General features: G+C 40.6%; 1 protein-coding gene across 3 annotated transcripts in view; it reads right to left on the bottom strand.

Annotated features, from left to right (window-relative positions):
- LOC135196154 (leukotriene A-4 hydrolase-like) overlaps positions 1-20,308 on the bottom strand; it is a 159,211-nt gene that overhangs the window by 46,871 nt on the left and 92,032 nt on the right. For all 3 annotated transcript variants that reach the window (XM_064222716.1, XM_064222717.1, XM_064222714.1), the window contains one exon: positions 7,212-7,386. In XM_064222716.1, the coding sequence (XP_064078786.1) occupies positions 7,212-7,386 (175 nt within the window). The remainder of the gene's footprint in view (positions 1-7,211; positions 7,387-20,308) is intronic.

The following is a 20,308-nucleotide window of genomic DNA, read 5'->3' as shown; positions in this document are numbered from 1 at the left end:
TCTCCAGATAGTGCCGTAGCACTCTAACAGGACAAAGTAGCATCTCTTCTGCATCATTGCCTGTGAAGTCCTCTAGGGAGGGGATTGTGAAGGACTCGAACCTGACGTCAGGGACCGAAGGGTTCTGAGTCTTCGCTACGAAATCCGGGATGAAATCAAGCGTAACTGATACCCATCCCCTCGAGTGTTTGATGTTGAAGGAAAGACCATGAAGTTCCCTTAATCTCTTCGCCGATGCCAGCGCCAGCAGAAAGACGGTCTTGAGGGTCAGATCCCTGTCTGACAACTCCCGGAGAAGCTCGTAGGGTCTACGAGTCAAACTCCTTAAAACAAGAGCCACATCCCACTCAGGGAGCCTGAGTTCCCTGGGTGGGCAAGACCTCTCGAAGCTCCTCAACTGGAGAGATATTTCCATAGAAGAAATATCCACTCCTCGCAGCTTAAGGGCTAGAACCAATAGGGCTCTATATCCTTTAACCGTGGATATGGAGAGGAGCTTCTCTCGGTGAAGAAAGACCAGGAAATCCGCTACCTGCTGAAGAGTGGCTCTGAGCAGAGACACACCCCATCTATGACACCAACCACAGAAAACGGACCACTTTCCCTGGTATACTACTGCAGAGGACTGTTTGAGGTATCCAGCCATCTCTGTTCTGCTCAGCGGGAAAAGCCTCTCGCTCGCAAGAGATGGTGAATAACCGCCAGCTGTGAAGACACAGGAAATGTAGTGCCTGGTGGTACCGTTCTACGTGCAGTGGACACAGCAGGTTGTGCCATGGGGGAATCTCTCGTGGTGCCTCAGAGAGAAGAGCCAGCAGGTCCGGATACCAAACAGCCTGAGGCCATTTGGGTGCCACTAGAATCATCCGAAGGTTGCTGTGACCAGTGCCTTGGTGATCACCTTGCGAATCAGACAGAACGGGGAAAAGGTGTACACTTCACAGTTGTCCCACGGGTGTTGGAACGCGTCCTCTGTAGCTGCCCATGGGTACAGCACGACTGAGAGAAAACCGGAAGTTTTCTGTTGTGCCAGGTGGCGAATAGGTCCACCACTGGATGACCCCGCAGGTCGAACAGCCTTTCCGCCACGTCTGGGTGTAGAGACCATTCTGTCCCAATAACCTGATTCTGGCGGCTGAGCTTGTCTCCCACTACATTCCTCTTGCCTGGAATGTGCCTGGTTGACAGCTCTACCGAGTGAGCCACTGCCCACTTGTACACCTGCATCGTCAACAGGTGTAACAGGAGGGACACGAACCCCATCTGTTTGTTGACGTATGCCACTACCATGGTGTTGCCGCTCATCAACACCACCGAGTGTCCCATCAACCGTTCCCAGAATTCTTGGAGCGCAAGAAACGCTGCCTTAAGCTCCAGAACATTGATGTGAAGGTGCATGTCATGTCGGTTCAACACGCCCGAAACCAGCAACTCTTCCAGGAGTGCACCCCAACCCTCGGTCGATGTGTCTGAGAACAGAAGCATCTCCGGAGGGGGAGTGTGCAACAGCAGTCCTATTAAGAGGTCCCTATCGTATACCCACCAGGCTAAATCCTCTTTCCTCCTTAAGAGGAACCAGGAAGGATTGCGGATCCTCCGGCTGTGACCAGCACTCCTTTAGTCTCCATTGCAGAGACCACAGGTGAAAACACCCGTGAGGGACTAACTTCTCCAACGATGACAGGTGACCGATCACAACCTGCCACTGCTGAGCTGGCTGTTCCTGTCGTGATAAACCGACGAGCTGCCTCCCTGAACCTGCTGATCCGCGAGTCTGGGGAGAAGACTCGTGCTGCTACCGTATTGATCAGCATGCCCAGGTACTTTATCCTCTGCTTGGGCTCGAAATTGATCACGATCCCTAAATCACGACAAAAGTCGAGGAGGCAATCTCTGTCCTGTAGCAACTGTGAGCGAGAGTTCGCCAGGACCAGCCAATTGTCGAGATACTTCATTAGATGTATCCCGACCGAATGGGCCCAAGCCGACACCAGAGTAAACACTTGCACGAACACCTGAAGGGTGGTTGAGAGACCGAAACAAAGTGCCCTGAATTAGTACACCGTCCCGTTGAGGATAAAGCAAAGATAATTCCTGGAGGACTAATGGATGGGTATTTGAAAATATGCATCCTTAAAATCCACTGAAAGCAGGAAATCATTCTCCCTGATGGAATCGAGCACTGAGTGTGACGTTTCCATCGTGAACCGAGTCTGGTGAACGATTCAGTTCAAGGGAGAAAGATCTGTCACCAGTCTCAAGCCCCCTGTAGACTTCTCCACCAGGAAAAGTCAGTTGTAGAACCCCAGTGACAGTTCTCATACGATTTCCACAACTCCTTTGCTCAGCAATGTCTGTACTTCTTATTTGAGTGCTACGTCCCTGGCCGAACCGGGAACGTATGTTTGGAGATGGACCGGATGTGAAGTGATGGGTGGCCTTGACTCAAGGGAAGTAGATATCTCTCCCGAAGGATATCCACTACCCAGGTCTCGGCTCCGTAGCGCTGCCAAGTTGCCTGATGGCTTGCCAGGCACCCTGCCACTTCCAGCAGCAGGTGAGGGGGAACGCTGTCCCTAGTGTTTCCCTCTCTTCCCCTTTCACTTAACCTCCTTCCCGCGAGAGGAGGGCTGAGAGGAGGGCTGACGCTCACCTCTTGAAGCGAAAGAGGAAGGCTGGGTCTTTCCATGCGCTACCCTCAATGATACTGACGTCTTAAGAGCGGAGGAAGAGCTAGCTAAGCCCCAAGGCTTAGCCGCAGTTGTACGAGACTGCCCAAAAGTCTTCGCAACTGCCTGGTGTACTAGGCGATTGCTGTCCTCAGCTCTTCACTTTTCAACCGCAGCGTCCACCATCTCCCTAGGAAAGAGAGAGGAGGAACCCAGCAACAGTCCATTCCTTAGACCCATCGTCGACTCTAGACCAGCCACCCTGGATACCCGATTCAGGAAAGCTTCCCTCATCCTCAGTGTCAGGTTGGCCCACAGGTTGGCAGTCTGGTGGGCCAGGTAGGAAATAGCCCTACCTCCAGACTGGCAATCTCCTGAAAACTGAATCTTCCCCAGGAACTAAAGGTCCCGAGGAAGCTGCGACCTTGGATACTGTGAGGGATCACAAATCCAGCCAGGAGATGGCCTGGAAGGCTGCCATGGCAGTCGATTCCAGCGCCATCGCCTCGTGCTGTGAGAACCAGAGGTTCTCTGACAGCAGGTGTTGCAGAGGTAATCCCGGCGTTAGCTCGTCTAACTCCGGGTCATCCTGCTAGGTTGGCAAAGGGTCTGATGAAGGCACACAGAAGCGCCACTGGCGAGTCAGAGGAGGGGGAAGCAGCTTGTCTCACCTGCTGACCTTAAGTGAAGCTTCCTGTCCTGAGACAAGAGCGTTCACCTGGTCCAGTACACCATCAGCTAAGGAAGACCAGGGTAGCCCTACAGACGCTTTTTGTTCCTTTTTAGGACCCCAGAACAACTCCAACCTTGATGGAGTTGATGTAGTTCCGTGTACCCTGGTGTCGAAACGGTTGTGGTCGTCCTTGACTCCACCACATGCATGACTGGGACCGCTACTAGATGTTGTAGGAGTCCATGGATGCTTGGAGTGCCAGTACGACTCAGTGATTGCCATACCTGCTGCAGATCCCCACCTGCGAAGGCAGACAAACCTGAGGAGGAAGGAACAGTCGGGTAAATGGGGGGAGTTCCTGTTCGCTCATAGGGGGAAGGATCCCCCCCTAAGCGACAGAAGTTCCTGAGTACAACTCAAAGGTCGGCATGACTCCCTCCTTCCTCTGCACTCGACAGATCGAGTGAAGAGGCGGAGAGAGACATGTCCCCCGAAGAAGAGAGAGCCAGACCAGGAAGCTTACAAGGAGGAAGGAAAGACGACGATGTGTGTAACCAGCGGTGTCGAGGGAGAGCTTTCCAACGATGCCTTGGTTGACTTACTTGGCTTCTTCCTACTCTCGTATCTCCCCCACTGCTGTTCCGACCAGGACGTACAATTGTCACAAGTTAACTCTTTACTGCAATCATGCTCTTGGCACCTTGCACAGAGGGCATGAGGGTCCACTTCTTTGCTAGAGCAAAAAACTCCACATTTTCTAACCCCCACTCCAGGACATTCTCCGGTTGGATGGGGGGCGTAAGGGCTTATTTGACTCATGGGTTTGCATGTCAATATATCAAAATCAGACAAAAATGACAAAAAAACCACAAAGGCAGAAATATCCACAATTATACAAGGAAAAGGCAACAGTGAAAAAACAACAAAGAACAGTCTCATGACAGAGGTGGGCAGAGAGGTAAACAAAATGTCTGCACCCAACGGTGGTCGAAAGCAAAGTGGACTGTTTACATCCCAGTCGGGCGGGACTCCCGACCATTGGACAAGCTGTTACTGCTTAACTACATTGTAGAACCTTACAACCGAGTTCCAGCTGGCGCTGAAAGTAATTCCTTATGTAAAAGACTGATGGTTTGTACAACATGTAGGAACAAACTAACTCTGCAGCATCAAAGGAAGAACTTGCCTCACCCAGGAATAGGGGTAAAAAAGTTCACACTTTTTCATTTCCTGAGACCCATTACCACAACTGGCCATATACTTCCAGAGAAGGGTCGAATCAGTGATCTTCTTCAACCTCATGTTCCATCCATAAGTAGTTTGGTATAATGGAAGTGTGGATTTCCAAAAGTACCTAACTTTGCACCTCTTGTATTTCATGAGATTCCTACTTTCTCTGCATTCTTCCACTGGAGACTCATTGCCTACTTATGGAAATACCCATCATCAGAAGAGTTTTCTTTTGCAAATTCAATGCTCATATAAGAGCTCCTTTTGGCCTTGCCCCTGCCAAATCTACATCAGTTTTTTGGGGGAACTGGACTTCTAGTAGCGGTTTTCCTTTCTTGGCTTCATCTGCTGCCCTTTTACCTAAATGGTGATTCAGGTTATGGTAAAATTACTTAACTCCAATTATAGGGAACCACACTGGGAGAGCAAGGTTCTTAGATACAAGAAAACACAAATGTGAAATACTTAATTGTATTTACCCAAACCTAACCTAAGGCACTTGGTCCTTACCTCAACAGAGAGGCTTTGCTTCTCTTGGACCCCCACCTAACCTAACCTAGGATGCTGTTAAGTTAAATAAGTTTGCAACCTAATCTAACCTATGGCCTTTCCTGGCTAAGGGGGACAGTGCTTTGCCCTCCATTCATACCTGCACCTAACCTAATCTAGGGCACATACATCAAAATAAATAGGGTTGCTCATACTATGTGACGTCACTTGAAAGACCTTCGATAAACTTACCTCAATCACAATCAGAGCTTACAGAAGTATTATTATAGGGACGCTATAATACATCCCCTGTATTTCACTCTTTCATATTTTCTACCAAATGAAAACCGTGATTTCCCTCTTTGGCCCTTATAATTGTAGGACGTAAGAGGGGGGATTCAGTATCTTGAAAAATTGGCAGAACTTACAAAATTGTTACCATAATGAACACCAGAAAAATTCCAAATACACACTAAAGCACAGGAAAAACATTTTCAACTAAAGAATGCAATTACCGCTTAAAGTAAAAACTTCTTAATCACAATCAAAATTTGCAGAAGTAGGCTATCCATAATTGTAGGATATAATGAGTTCCAGCATCTTTAAACAGCTAATGTCACTGAAATGAACATAAAAGATGTTAGAAACATTAAAAGAAAAAAATTAAATCATCTGAAATAATCCAAGGAACATGAATTACATGTACGTATGTATGCACCCAACAAAACATGGCAACAAACCAAAACCAGTTTTTTGTAAGTATTGCCTGAATTCAAAATCCTAAGCCACTGAAACCTAGAACAAACCAACCAATCAGGTTTCAGCAATGTTCAAATACCTCATCTCCAGATCAAAATGACAAGACATTCCTACTAGCCCTCGCAATATACTGGGACAAACAAACTGAGAGCCCTACTACAAGCGGGTAACAAAATTTGTTGGTATCTTTATACATAATAAATTTCTAATAAATTTTAGTTGCTTATTTTATCAAGTAAATTAAGTAGACTTAAGAATAAAGCATGAAAATTCCAACATCAAGGTTAGTATTATATCAGTAAGACAATGGGCGTTGGCCAAGCTTCGTTGCTGGATAATTTTCTTTGAAATATTTTGCTTTGAGCACCTGTCCATTTTAGAACATTAAAGGTTATTTTATGTGTAAAGGATGTAATATAAGAAACTAGTTTCATTGTGAAAACAGTTTATGGGAGCAAAATAGTTGCTTCCTTGACAGAAACATGGAACCAATTAATTACTACAACTATTACTAATGAGAGGAACACCTGGCCAAGATAACATTTTTCTCAGTGTATGTCCAAGGAGCAGCCAACTGTAGAATTAGGCATATGTAAAATGATGGGGAAGGGTTAAAAAATAAGCAGTATTAAAAGAACTTGCACTGTAATACCAAAAATCAATTACTATGCAACTCTACATGAACACTATCAAAGCAGGATTTCTCACATTTTAAAATTGCAAGGGAAAAATATTAATAAATTAATGATGAATTCCACATATCAAAGCCTTTCTATATATTAAATACATAATAAACTTCATAATCAAAATATGGTTTAAAGAATCTACTCAACAAACCTTTGCATTCTTAATCTACATCAACTAATGTCCAATGATCCATCCAATTTCTTTACATAACTAAACATGGTTACTAATTTGCCTATGCATCAGTCATATTTTAACGCTGCTATTAAAGAATTCTTTGATTAATGTTGACTTTTAAGATGAGTGTAAATGTTATGTGCACTTCTTATATTAGCTCCAAAAACTTAGGGCAGAAGGCAAACTCATGAAAGAAAGAGATTTTATAACAAAAACACATTATTGCTGTACAGTAACTTTAAATGAAATTAGGTGTACGCAGTACACTAATTACAAATCTAATCATAATGCTTATGCTATGTTAAATCAAACTTACCTGAAACCACACATTTGCTATGAAGGAACCTTTTAATTTTAGATAAAACAAAACTTTCAGTACATTTGATACAGCACAGTAACTTTTAGCTAAAATTCGCCTAGCTGTAATAACTAAAGAACTACACACTTTTTTCTATACAGTACATTCCATTAAAATATTAAGGTCTAACATAAACTTCCCTGAATCAACTTGATGATTTTGCTATACTCACTCAGGCTTATGAGGAGGCATCCCTGGAGTATGCCACCACAAATTCCAGTCAACCTTTTCTAATACAGTTTTCTTATCAGCAAAATATTCCAGAAGGAAATCCTTGAATGTGTCTGATGTAATGGATTTGAACTTGAATTTATCCAAGTAGGCTCTCAAGAAGGGTTCAAATTCACCTGCCAAAGAAAGAAGAATAAGCTTTAAAATGTTATTGTTAGTATACAATAAGGTTTTGTACATACTTACCTGGCAGATATATACTTAGCTTTACGTCTCTGACGTCACGACAGAATTCAAAACTCGCGGCACACGCGACAGGTAGGTCAGGTGATCTACCTTACCCGCCGCTGGGTGGCGGCTGTAAGAACCAATCTCCCTTTCCAGCCAGAATTTTTCCTTCCACCTGTCTCCTGAGGGGAGGCTGGGCGGGCCATCAATCGTATATATCTGCCAGGTAAGTATGTACAAAACCTTATTGTATACTAACAATAACATTTTTGTACATGAACTTTCCTGTCAGATATATACTTAGCTGATTGACACCCTTGGTGGAAGGAAAGAGACAGCAATATAAATATGGAAAAAAGGGGAAAACAACACTAGTTGTAGGATGTAAATACAACCTTGGTTCTTACCCGTTTAGGCAGAAGACTTCGTAGTTACTGTCTATGAGTCTGCGTTGCCTTAAGAGCTTCAGCGAGGGCGTGACCTACAGCTGACAGACTCTTTGGGTCTATCAAAGGGATTTGGTTATCCGCTTGCTTGATAGAATCCGAGCAGGATCTGTCAACGGGGATTCGCCCACTTATATGACAGAACCTAACCACTATCATTGCAAGGAGCTCAAACATAAACCGATCACCTAACCAATCTAATCATTGTTAGAACTACGAAATGAAAAACATGCCTACCCGCATGTTCTTTCAAACAACCAAAAACTTACAACCTAACAAGGGGGAAAATATATACTACAAAGGATATGTCTCAGCTCCCTGCCCCAGCACCGAATCCGCCGATACGTACGGGCCTAACCCGAAGCAACTTTTCATACGTAATTTTTGACGTCTCTAGATAGTGGTTTGCATCGGAGTTCCACTAACCCTCTTTGCGGAAGCCAATGCCATGAGAAAAAATGTCTTCCTCGAGAGGTCTCTAAACGAGGCAGACTGAGGCGGTTCGAACTTAGTGGACCTCAGGTAACGTAGCACTACATCCAGATTCCAACTCGGAATCCCTGGAGAAACCTTCTTGGATGTTTCAAACGATCTTATTAGATCATGAAGGTCCTTATCTTCTGAAATGTTTAAGTTTCTGTGCCTAAACACTGCAGACAGCATGCTACGATAGCCTTTAATGGTTGATACCGCCAATTCACTTTCTTCCCTAAGGAAAAGTAAAAAGTCTGCTATTTGGGTCACAGAGGTACTAGAAGAGGAAAAGTGATGGTTCCTACACCATCGCCGAAAGACGTCCCACTTCGATTGGTAGACTCTAAGGGTAGAGGGCCTTCTTGCTGCTGCGATAGCAGTTGCAACTCTTGCAGAAAAGCCTCTCGTTCTGACCAAACTTTTGACAGTCTGAAGCCAGTCAGATCTAGAGCGGGGAGGTTTTTGTGATACCTCTCGAAGTGGGGTTGTCTGAGCAGATCGATCCTCTGTGGTAATGTTCTCGGAAGATCTACTAACCATTCCAGTACCTCTGTGAACCATACTTGTGCGGGCCAGAACGGGGCTACCAGCGTCATCCTTGCTGCCTCCGATTCTGCAAATTTCTTTAGTCTCTCCCCCAGTATCTTGAATGGAGGAAAAGCATACATGTCTAGACCCTTCCAATCTAGTAGAAAAGCGTCTATCGACACTGCCCTCGGGTCCGATATCGGAGAGCAGTAGTTGGTTATCCTCGCATTCTTGGCTGTGGCGAAGAGGTCTATATGAGGCTTGCCCCAAAGCTTCCACAGGTCCTGGCAAACATCCTCGTGAAGAGTCCACTCTGCAGGCAGGACTTGATCTTTCCTGCTTAGGAGGTCTGCTCTGACGTTCTTTTCTCCCTGTACGAACCTGGTAAGGAGACAAATCTTCCTTTCCTCTGCCCACAGCAGAAGTTCTTTTGCTGTCTAGTACAGGGAGAAAGAGTGAGTCCTTACCTTACCTTACCTTACAGACCTTACATCTTGTTCGGGTTGCCCCAGGTCCCTCAGTGTGAGGCACCTCTAGTGTCTACCAGAGAGTTGCTAGTACATCTTCCGGTATATTTTGCATCTTCCAATCTTGGATGGTCTGGGATGCAGTTTAGATATTTGTCGAGCTTATTCTTAAACACATCTACGCTCACTCCTGATATATTCCTCAGATGAGCTGGCAACGCATTGAATAGACGCTGCATTATCGATGCTGGTGCGTAGTGGATTAATGTCCTGTGTGCTTTCCTTATTTTCCTGGTATAGTTTTGGGCACTATTAATCTACCTCTGCTTGCTCTTTCTGATATTTTTAGTTCCATGATATTTTCTGCTATTCCTTCTATCTGTTTCCATGCCTGAATTATCATGTAGCGTTCTCTTCTCCTTTCTAGACTATATAATTTTAAGAATTGTAGTCTTTCCCAGTAGTCTAGGTCCTTAACTTCTTCTATTCTAGCTGTAAATGACCTTTGTACACTCTCTATTTGTGCAATATCCTTTTGATAGTGTGGGTACCATATCATATTGCAATATTCAAGTGGACTACGAACATATGTTTTATACAGCATAATCATGTGTTCAGCTTTTCTTGTTTTGAAGTGCCGTAACAACATTCCCATTTTGCTTTACATTTTGCCAACAGAGTTGCTATTTGATCATTGCATAACATGTTCCTATTCATCATCACACCAAGGTCTTTAACTGCTTCCTTATTTGTGATGGTCTCATGTTTATTAGGTCCCTTATATGCATATAGCTTTCTTTCTCTGTCCTCCATAATTTATTGATTCAAATTTATCAGAGTTAAATACCATCCTATCTTTACCTCTGCCCAATCATATAACGTTTGTTAAGGTCTCTTTGTAGAGCGTTCCTATCTTCTCACAAGTAATTTCTCTACTTATCTTGTGTCATCTGCGAAACTACTCACTACCGAATCTTTAACATTATTGTCTATGTCTTCAATCATAATAACAAACAGTATTGCAGCTAACACCGTACCTTGCGGCACACCGGATATTACCTTGGCTTCATCCGATTTCTCGTCGTTGCAATAACTATCTGTTTTCTGTTGTGTAAAAATTCTTTTAACCATCTTCCTACTTTATCCACGATATTGTGTTTTCTAATTTCTTCGCTAATATATTATGGTCTACTTTATCAAAAGCTTTTGCAAAGTCTAAATAAACCACATCTGTTTCATTTCCGCTTTTCATATTTTGAATATGTTTTCACGGTGGACTAACAGTTGGGTTTGTGTACTTTTTCCGGGTACGGGTACGAAACCATGTTGTCCTTTATTAAACAAATTATTTTTATTAAATGTTTCATAATATTTTTCTTCATTACCCTTTCATACACTTTCATAATATGTGATGTTAGATCACAGGCCTATAATTACTTGCCTCTAGTCTTGATCCACTTTTGAAAGTAGGGGTAATATATGCTAATTTGTGCTCATCATATATCTTGCCTGTATCTACACTTTGTCTTAATATGCAAGTGGCTTTGCGATAGAATGAACTACTTTCTTTAACAAAATAGCAGGAATTCCATCAGGCCCTGCAGCAGCTCCATTTTTAATTTCATTAATAGCCTGCACAATATCAGCTTCATTAATATCTATGTCAGCTAAAATATTCACTATTTTCATCCCTTACTTCTATATCATTATCTTCATTATCTATTCTAGGGGTGAATTCTCTCTTATATCGTTCTGCCAGTATGTTGCAAATTCCTTTTTTTCATTCGTTAATCTCCTTCAATTCTCAGAGGGCCTATTTCTATTCTTCTTTTATTCATCTTCTTCGCATATGAGTATAATAGTTTGGGGTTTTGCTTGATATTTAATAGGGTTTTTTCTTCCAAGTCCCGTTTTTCATTTTCTTTTGATTGTATAATCTTTTGTTCTGCATTTTCTATCTTACTTTTTAGTTCTATAACTTTCCATGCATTTTTTTCTTTTGCAAGACCTTTTTTCCACTTTCTGATTTTCTGGAACAAGATCCTTCTGTCTCTTGGTATGCATGAATGATGTTTACTTTTCTTCTTCGGTATATATTTTTCCACTATTATCTCCAATATTTTATATAATATCTCCGTATTTACCCTTATGTCATCACTTACGAAAATGTTATCCCAATCTTTGTTTAATTCTTCATTAATTTCTGACCATTTTATATTTTTACTGTAGAAGTTGTATTTTCCATATCCTTCCCACTTTTCATTTCTTGCTTATCTTTATTTTCACTTGTTGCCTTGGAATGAACTGTTAATTCTATGACATTATGGTCTGAAATACTCGCATTATAAACTATTATTTCTTTAACATAATTCATCTCGTTCACAAACTACTAGGTCTAAAAGTATTTTCCTTTCTTGTTGGCAGGTGATTTATTGTTGAATGTTGTATTCTAGTAGCATATCTAATAGCTTTTCAAATTGCCTCTTATCTTCTGCACTACTATTACTCTCTTTTTTATATGTATAAGTACAACCACAATCTCCTATTCGTTCTTTCCATTCTACGAAAGGAAAGTTGAAGTCACCAGATAGGAGAATAGTCCAGTCCTTGTGATTTCTACATATATCATCCAATTTTTCAATTATTATGTCAAACTCTTTAGTATTAGGAGGTCTATATATTACTATGTTTTCATCAATTTTTCAGATTCAAATTCTACCGCTATTAGTTCACATTCTGAGTTACTATATTTCTCATATATTTTTATTTTTTTCCTTGTTTTTTGTCTTTCCCATATATTGCGGTTCCCCCTTGATTCCTATTTTTTCTATCTGATCTATAAAGTTTGGAACCCTTTTATTTGATCATCATTCCCAGTCTCTTGGGAATACCAGGTTTCCACTTATATTTCATTATATCTATTTTCTTTTCATTTTGGGTTAGTTCTTCTAAGTACTCTATTTTTCTTTTTGAGTTACTCGTAACTAAACCCTGCGCATTCATCACTATGATGGTTTGCGTGTTTTCTCCTTCATTTAATACTGATAGTAATAAGGATTTTCCCATGTCTCTTTCCTGTTCTGGTATGTTGTTCTTTTTTTCATTTCCAGAAATTCTGACATTAAAAAATCCAACTTTTCCATAATATTTGATCTTCCTTCATCATAATTATTAATTTGTGTCTGAATCTGCAATTTTCTCCGTTTCTGCAATATCCTCTTGCATAATAAATACAGTTATTATCTCTTGAGTAGAATTTCGGAGCTGATGCTTTGAAATTTTTTGCTGACACCTCTGCATATCTCATTGGTGGTTTGCTTTTCTCTTTTACCTGATATTCTTGATTTCTCTCTTTATTTGTTTCTTTCTTATTTTGGATTTTATTACTTGGTTGGTTATTTATTTGATTATGATTCATGGCTACAGGGTGCATATATTTGCATTTTTTGTCGAACTTACATCCTTTTTCCTTCTTTTAGGTTTTTACATATTTTTGGATGCAGATCTCTGCAATCATCCCCATATCCATCTAAGTATGCACATTTACCATATATTTCATAGTTTGACCAAATATCTTAGGATGTTTGTAGCAACATCTTTCTCCAAATCTGCAATTCCCTCTTTTCAAAAGGTTGCAGATTTTGTCTTTCTTGTCTATTTTTTCCTCTTTCCCGTCATTGTATAGATCTGGGTAGAGCCTCTTCGGGATTTGCTTTTCTGTTGTCATATCGTATTTATTTCTTCGTAGGTATGCTGCTTTATTGCCTCATATGTAGTATCAATGAGTATCTCTGCATCCATACTTTTATCTTGTTCTTTGTTTTCCTTATTTTGTTTTTTTCTGTCATTTCATTTTTGTTTACTTCTCTTCGTTTTCCTCTTCTTCTTTTTCTTTTTCTTCTTCTTACTTCCTCTTCCTCTTCTTCTTCATCCTCAACTATTTGTACATTCAATCTTGATTTAATAACATTGTCTATCCATGATAGACATGTTGAACAAAAAATTCTTGTATCTTTTCTCAAATCTTGTATTACCTCAGCACACTGTGGATGGGTTGGAATGTTGCATGCAGCACATTTTCTGATTAGGTTTTGTGGATTGACTATGCTATACCAAACCTTACACAGTTTGCATGCTTTTGGCATTCTTTTTCCTAATGCATCAATTAGGATATTCACAAGATTTACCTTATTCACTTTCTTTGTCGGAATATGTTGGTTTATGTATATTTTCTTTATGAGTCTCTTGACCACTTGGATTTTATTTGGAACTTCTTCAATTATTTTCAAGATGTTTTCATTAGATTTGTTCCAGTTTGAAGGATTATATCCTTCTAATATATCTATGAATGCTTTTGTATCTTTTTGGTTAGGACTGTTGCTGATTTCATAGAGAGAAATGCCAGTTCCCTTCCTGCTACCTCATCGTATTGTGAATCTGCTAAGCACGCCAAATTACGCCACCTTTTCCCGCAGTTGGAACTTACTGCCATCTTGTTCTGATTTATAGTATTACACTTGATAAAAACTAACTTAGAAGACGCTTATCCTATATTTTAACACTAATCTTATCACCGATAGTTCACGAACACTTCTAGATATTTCTCAAATTCTAGTCGTATGTTAAACTTGTGATATCTGTTGATTATGTTGACTTCACGCGGGTACGTCTCACCAAGCAAGATGGCTACTACGAGAGAGAGTAGTAAGCCAGGGCCGTGGTGTTGTCCGAGTTGATCTGTACTGCTGAAGCTAGGACGTGGGGCTCGAAAGCTTTCAAAGCTAGCCAAACAGCCATCAGCTCCTTCTTGTTGATGGTGCCAGGTCACCTGTTCCTTCTTCCAGGTGCCTGACACTTCTCTTGAGCCGAGCGTTGCTCCCCAACCTGTTTCCGAGGCATCGGAATACAACACTTGGTTGGGGTTCGGAATGTGAAGGGACATCCCTTCTGCAAACCTGAGAGGGTTGGCCCACCAAGAGAGGTCCTTCTTGATTTCCCTTGAGATCTCGAAGGAGAACTCTAGGTTTTGCGAACGACACCTCCAGTTTCGATGTAGAAAGAACTGGAGAGGTCTGAGGTGCAACCTTCCTAGAGAAAGGAATTGCTCCAACGAGGAGAGTGTCCCCAACAAACTCATCCACTCCCTCGCTGTGCATACGTCTTTCTCTAGGAAGGCTTTGACTTTCTCTGACCCTCGGGCTATCCTTTCTGGAGACGGAAAAGCCCGAAAATCCAGAGAAGCCATCCGAATCCCCCAGATAGATACGATCTTGACTGGGGATCAACTGAGACTTTTGAAAGTACACCAAAAGTCCCAGAGAACTTGCCATGAAAAGGGTCTTTTGTAGGTCCTCCAAACATCTTTACTGCGACTTGGCTCTGATTAGCCAGTCGTCCAAGTAAAGGGACACTCTGACTCCCTCCAAGTGTAGCCATCTTGCTACATTTTTCATTAGGCCTGTGAAGACCTGAGGGGCTGTCGAAAGGCCGAAGCACAAGGCCCTGAACTGGATAATCCTTCCTCCCATCATGAACCTGAGGTACTTCCTTGAAGAAGGATGGATAGGCACATGGAAGTAAGCGTCCTGAAGATCTAGGGACACCATCCAATCCCCTGGACGAAGGGCCGCCAACACTGAGGATGTCGTCTCCATGGCGAACTTCCTCTTTTCTACAAAGAAATTCAGGGCGCTTATCCAGAACCGGTCTCCATCCTCCTGAGGCTTTTGGAACTAGAAAAAGGCGGTTGTAAAAGCCCGCTGAGCAAGGGTCGCTCACTAGCTCTATAGCCTCTTTCTCGAACATTTGTTCCACTGCTTGTGTTAAAGCAAGGCTCATGATGGGATCCCTGTACCTGGCCACCAACTCCTCGGAGTCGTCGTCAATGGTGGTTCTATTCCGTAAAGGGAATCAAGGTATCCTTTCCGGATAATTGAGAGGGACCAGTTGTCCGCTCCTCTCTTTGCCCAGGCTTCCGAGAATCTTAGAAGCCTGGCACCTACTGGTGTTTGGAGGACTACTTCCCTACTTCTTAGCTCTGGAAGAGCGTGAGAAGGATCTACCTCTCTTGAAAGGTCTATTACCTCTCGAGGTAGCGGCTCTAGAAGGAGGGCCCCCTCGAAAGGGCTCCTGTCTAGCTGGAGTCTCCTTCTTCGTCTTCGTCTGGAAGGAGGTCCTAGGCTTCCGTGCCGACTGCGCGAGCATGTCCTGAGTCGCCTTCGCAGAGATAGATCCTGAGATGTCCTGGATTATCTTCTTCGGAAATAGCAGAGGCGAGAGCTGCGAATACAGAAGCGAGGCGCTTTCGGGCATGCGATACAGACTTTGTCAGAAAAAGAGCAGAAGACTGATCTCTTCTTAAGGATCCCTGCTCACCAAACAGGGAGGCTATTTCGCTCGATCCATCTCTAACTGCTTTATCAATGCACGTTAGAACACTGTTGAGATCTTCTGGCGAAATAGCATCCGGGTTCTGAGTCTTCTTAGCCACAAGACCCCCAAAGACCAGTCAAGGAAGTTGAAGACTTCCAAGACTCTGAACATTCCTTCAACAGGTGGTCAAGCTCGTTCATAGCCCAGGTATAGTCTTAGCAGACAAAAGAGCCGGAGGGCGTCGTGCTGCATCCACCAGTGAAGAGAAGTCCGCATCCGCCGATGAAGGAAGACCCAGGCCTAGGGGTTCTCCAGACTCGTACCAAAACCCTAGTCTGCCCGTAAGCTTGGAAGGAGGGAAAGAAAACACAGTCTTCCCTTTCTCCTCCTTAGATAAAGCGTCTTCTAAGTTAGTTTATCAAGTGTAATACTGAAATCAGAACAAGATGGCAGTAAGTTCCAACTGCGGGAAGAGGTGGCGTAATTTAGCTTGCTTGGCGGATTCGCAATACGATGAGGTAGCAGGAAGGGAACTGGCATTTCTCATCTATGAAATCAGCAACAGTCCTAACCAAAAAGATACAAAAGCATTCATAGATATATTAGAAGGATATAATCCTTCAAACTGGAACAAAATCTAATGAAAACATCTTGAAAATAATTGAAGAAGTTCCAAATAAAATCCAAGTAGTCAAGAGACTCATAAAGAAAATATACATAAACCAACATATTCCGACAAAGAAAATGAATAAGGTGAATCTTGTGAATATCCTAATTGATGCATTAGGAAAAAGAATGCCAAAAGCATGCAAACTGTGTAAGGTTTGGTATAGCATAGTCAATCCACAAAACCTAATCAGAAAATGTGCTGCATGCAACATTCCGACCCATCCACAGTGTGCTGAGGTAATGCAAGATTTGAGAAAAGATACAAGAATTTTTTGTTCAACATGTCTATCATGGATAGACAATGTTATTAAATCAAGATTGAATGTACAAATAGTTGAGGATGAAGAAGAAGAGGAAGAGGAAGAAGAAGAAGAAAAAGAAGAGGAAAACGGAAGGAGAAGTAAACAAAAATGAATGACAGAAAAAAATAAGGAAAACAAAGAACAAGATAAGTATGGATGCAGAGATACTCATTGATACTACATATGAGGCAATAAAGCAGCATACTACGAAGAAATAAATACGATATGACAACAGAAAAGCAAATCCGAAGAGGCTCTACCCAGATCTACACAATGACGGGAAAGAGGAAAAATAGACAAGAAAGACAAAATCTGCAACCTTTTGAAAAGAGGGAATTGCAGATTTGGAGAAAGATGTTACTACAAACATCCTAAGGTATGTCAAAACTATGAAATATATGGTAAATGTGCCATACTTAGATGGCTATGGGGATGATTGCAGAGATCTGCATCCAAAAATATGTAAAAACCTAAAAGAAGGAAAAGGATGTAAGTTCGACAAAAAAAATGCAAATATATGCACCCTGTAGCCATGAATCATAATCAAATAAATAACCAACCAAGTAATAAAATCCAAAATAAGAAAGAAACAAAATAAAGAGAGAAATCAAGAATATCAGGTAAAAGAGAAAAGCAAACCAACCAATGAGATATGCAGAGGTGTCAGCAAAAAATTTCAAAGCATCAGCTCCGAAATTCTACTCAAGAGATAATAACTGTATTTATTATGCAAGAGGATATTGCAGAAACGGAGAAAATTGCAGATTCAGACACAAAATGAATAATTATGATGAAGGAAGATCAAATATTATGGAAAAGTTGGATTTTTTAATGTCAGAATTTCTGGAAATGAAAAAAAAGAACAACATACCAGAACGGAGGAAAGAGCATGGGAAAATCCTTATTACTACCATTATTAAATGAAGGAAGAGAAAACACGCAAACCATCATAGTGATGAATGCGCAGGGTTTAGTTACGAGTAACTCAAAACGAAAAATAGAGTAACTTAGAAGAACTAACCCAAAAATGAAAAGAAAATAGATATAATGAATATAAGTGAAACCTTGGTATCCCAAGAGACTGGGAATGATGATCAAATAAAAGGGTTCCAAACTTATAGATCAGATAGAAAAAATAGGAATCAAGGGGGAACCGCAATATATGGGAAAGACAAAAAACAAGGAAAAATATATGAGAAATATAGTAACTCAGAACTGTGAACTAATAGCGGTAGAATTTGAATCTGAAAAATTGATGAACATAGTAATATATAGACCTCCTAATACTAAAAAGTTTGACTTAATAATTGAAAAATTGGATGATATATGTAGAAATCACAAGGACTGGACTATTCTCCTATCTGGTGACTTCAACTTTCCTTTCGTAGAATGGAAAGAACGAATAGGAGATTGTGGTTTGTACTTATACATATAAAAAACGAGAGTAATAGTAGTGCAGAAGATAAGAGGCAATTGAAAAGCTATTAGATATGCTACTAGAATACAAAACTTCAACAAATAAATCACCTGCCAACAAGAAAAGGAAAATACTTTAGACCTAGTATTTGTGAACGAGATGAATTATGTTAAAGAAATAATAGTTTATAATGCGAGTATTTCAGGACCATAATGTCATAGAATTAAACAGTTCATTCCAAAGCAAGTGAAAATAGAGATAAGCAAGAAATGAAAAAGTGGGAAGGATATGGAAAATACAACTTTCTACAGTAAAAAATAAAAAATTAAAATGGTCAGAAATTAATGAAGAATTAAACAAAGATTGGGATAACATTTCGTAGTGATGACATAAGGGTAAATACGGAGATATTATATAAAAATATTGGAGAAAATAGTGGATAAATATATACGAAGAAGAAAAGTAAACATCATTCATGCATACCAAGAGACAGAAGGATCTTGTTCCAGAAAATCAGAAAGTGGAAAAAAGGTCTTGCAAAAGAAAAAAATGCATGGGAAAGTTATAGAACTAAAAGTAAGATAAGAAAATGCAGAACAAAAGATTATACAATCAAAAGAAAATGAAAAACGGGACTTGGAAGAAAAAACCCTATTAAATATCAAGCAAAACCCCAAACTATTATACTCATATGCGAAGAAGATGAATAAAAGAAGAATAGAAATAGGCCCTCTGAGAATTGAAGGGAGATTAACGAATGAAAAAAAGGAAATTTGCAACATACTGGCAGAATGATATAAGAGAGAATTCACCCCTAGAATAGATAATGAAGATAATGATATAGAAGTAAGGGACGAAAATAGTGAATATTTAGCTGACATAGAAATTAATGAAGCTGATATTGTGCAGGCAATTAATGAAATTAAAAATGGAGCTGCTGCAGGGCGGATGGAGTCCCTGCTATTTTGTTAAAGAAAGTAGTTCATTCTATCGCAAAGCCACTTGCAATATTATTAAGACAAAGTGTAGATACAGGCAAGATTTATGATGAGCACAAATTAGCATATATCACCCCTACTTTCAAAAGTGGATCAAGACTAGAGGCAAGTAATTATAGGCCTGTGAGTCTAACATCACATATTATGAAAGTGTATGAAAGGGTAATGAAGAAAAATATTATGAAACATTTAATAAAAAATAATTTGTTTAATATAGGACAACACGGTTTCGTACCCGGAAAAAGTACACAAACCCAACTGTTAGTCCACCGTGAGAACATATTCAAAAATATGAAAAGCGGAAATGAAACAGATGTGGTTTATCTAGACTTTGCAAAAGCTTTTGACAAAGTAGACCATAATATATTAGCAAAGAAAATTAGAAAACACAATATCGTAGATAAAGTAGGAAGATGGTTAAAAGAATTTTTACACAACAGAAAACAGATAGTTATTGCAAACGATGAGAAATCGGATGAAACCAAGGTAATATCCGGTGTGCCACAAGGTACGGTGCTAGCTGCAATATTGTTTGTTATTATGATTGAAGACATAGACAGTAATGTTAAGGATTCGGTAGCGAGTAGTTTCGCTGATGACACAAGAATAAGTAGAGAAATTACTTGTGATGAAGATAGGAACACTCTACAAAGAGACCTTAACAAAGTATATGATTGGGCAGAGGTAAATAGGATGGTATTTAACTCTGATAAATTTGAATCAATAAATTATGGAGACAGAGAAGGAAAGCTATATGCATATAGGGGACCTAATAATGAGACAATCACAAATAAGGAAGCAGTTAAAGACCTTGGTGTGATGATGAATAGGAACTGTTATGCAATGATCAAAATAGCCATTCTGTTGGCAAAATGTAAAGCAAAAATGGGAATGTTGTTACGGCACTTCAAAACAAGAAAAGCTGAACACATGATTATGCTTTATAAAACATATGTTCGTAGTCCACTTGAATATTGCAATATGATATGGTACCCACACTATCAAAAGGATATTGCACAAATAGAGAGTGTACAAAGGTCCTTTACAGCTAGAATACAAGAAGTTAAGGACCTAGACTACTGGGAAAGACTACAATCCTTAAAATTATATAGTCTAGAAAGGAGAAGAGAACGCTACATGATAATTCAGGCATGGAAACAGATAGAAGGAATAACAGAAAATATCATGGAACTAAAA

This window comes from Macrobrachium nipponense, chromosome 17 (genome assembly GCF_015104395.2).
Source record: "Macrobrachium nipponense isolate FS-2020 chromosome 17, ASM1510439v2, whole genome shotgun sequence".
In the NCBI taxonomy this organism is placed as follows: Eukaryota; Metazoa; Arthropoda; class Malacostraca; order Decapoda; family Palaemonidae; genus Macrobrachium; species Macrobrachium nipponense.
This window is presented reverse-complemented; position numbering and strand designations above follow the sequence as displayed.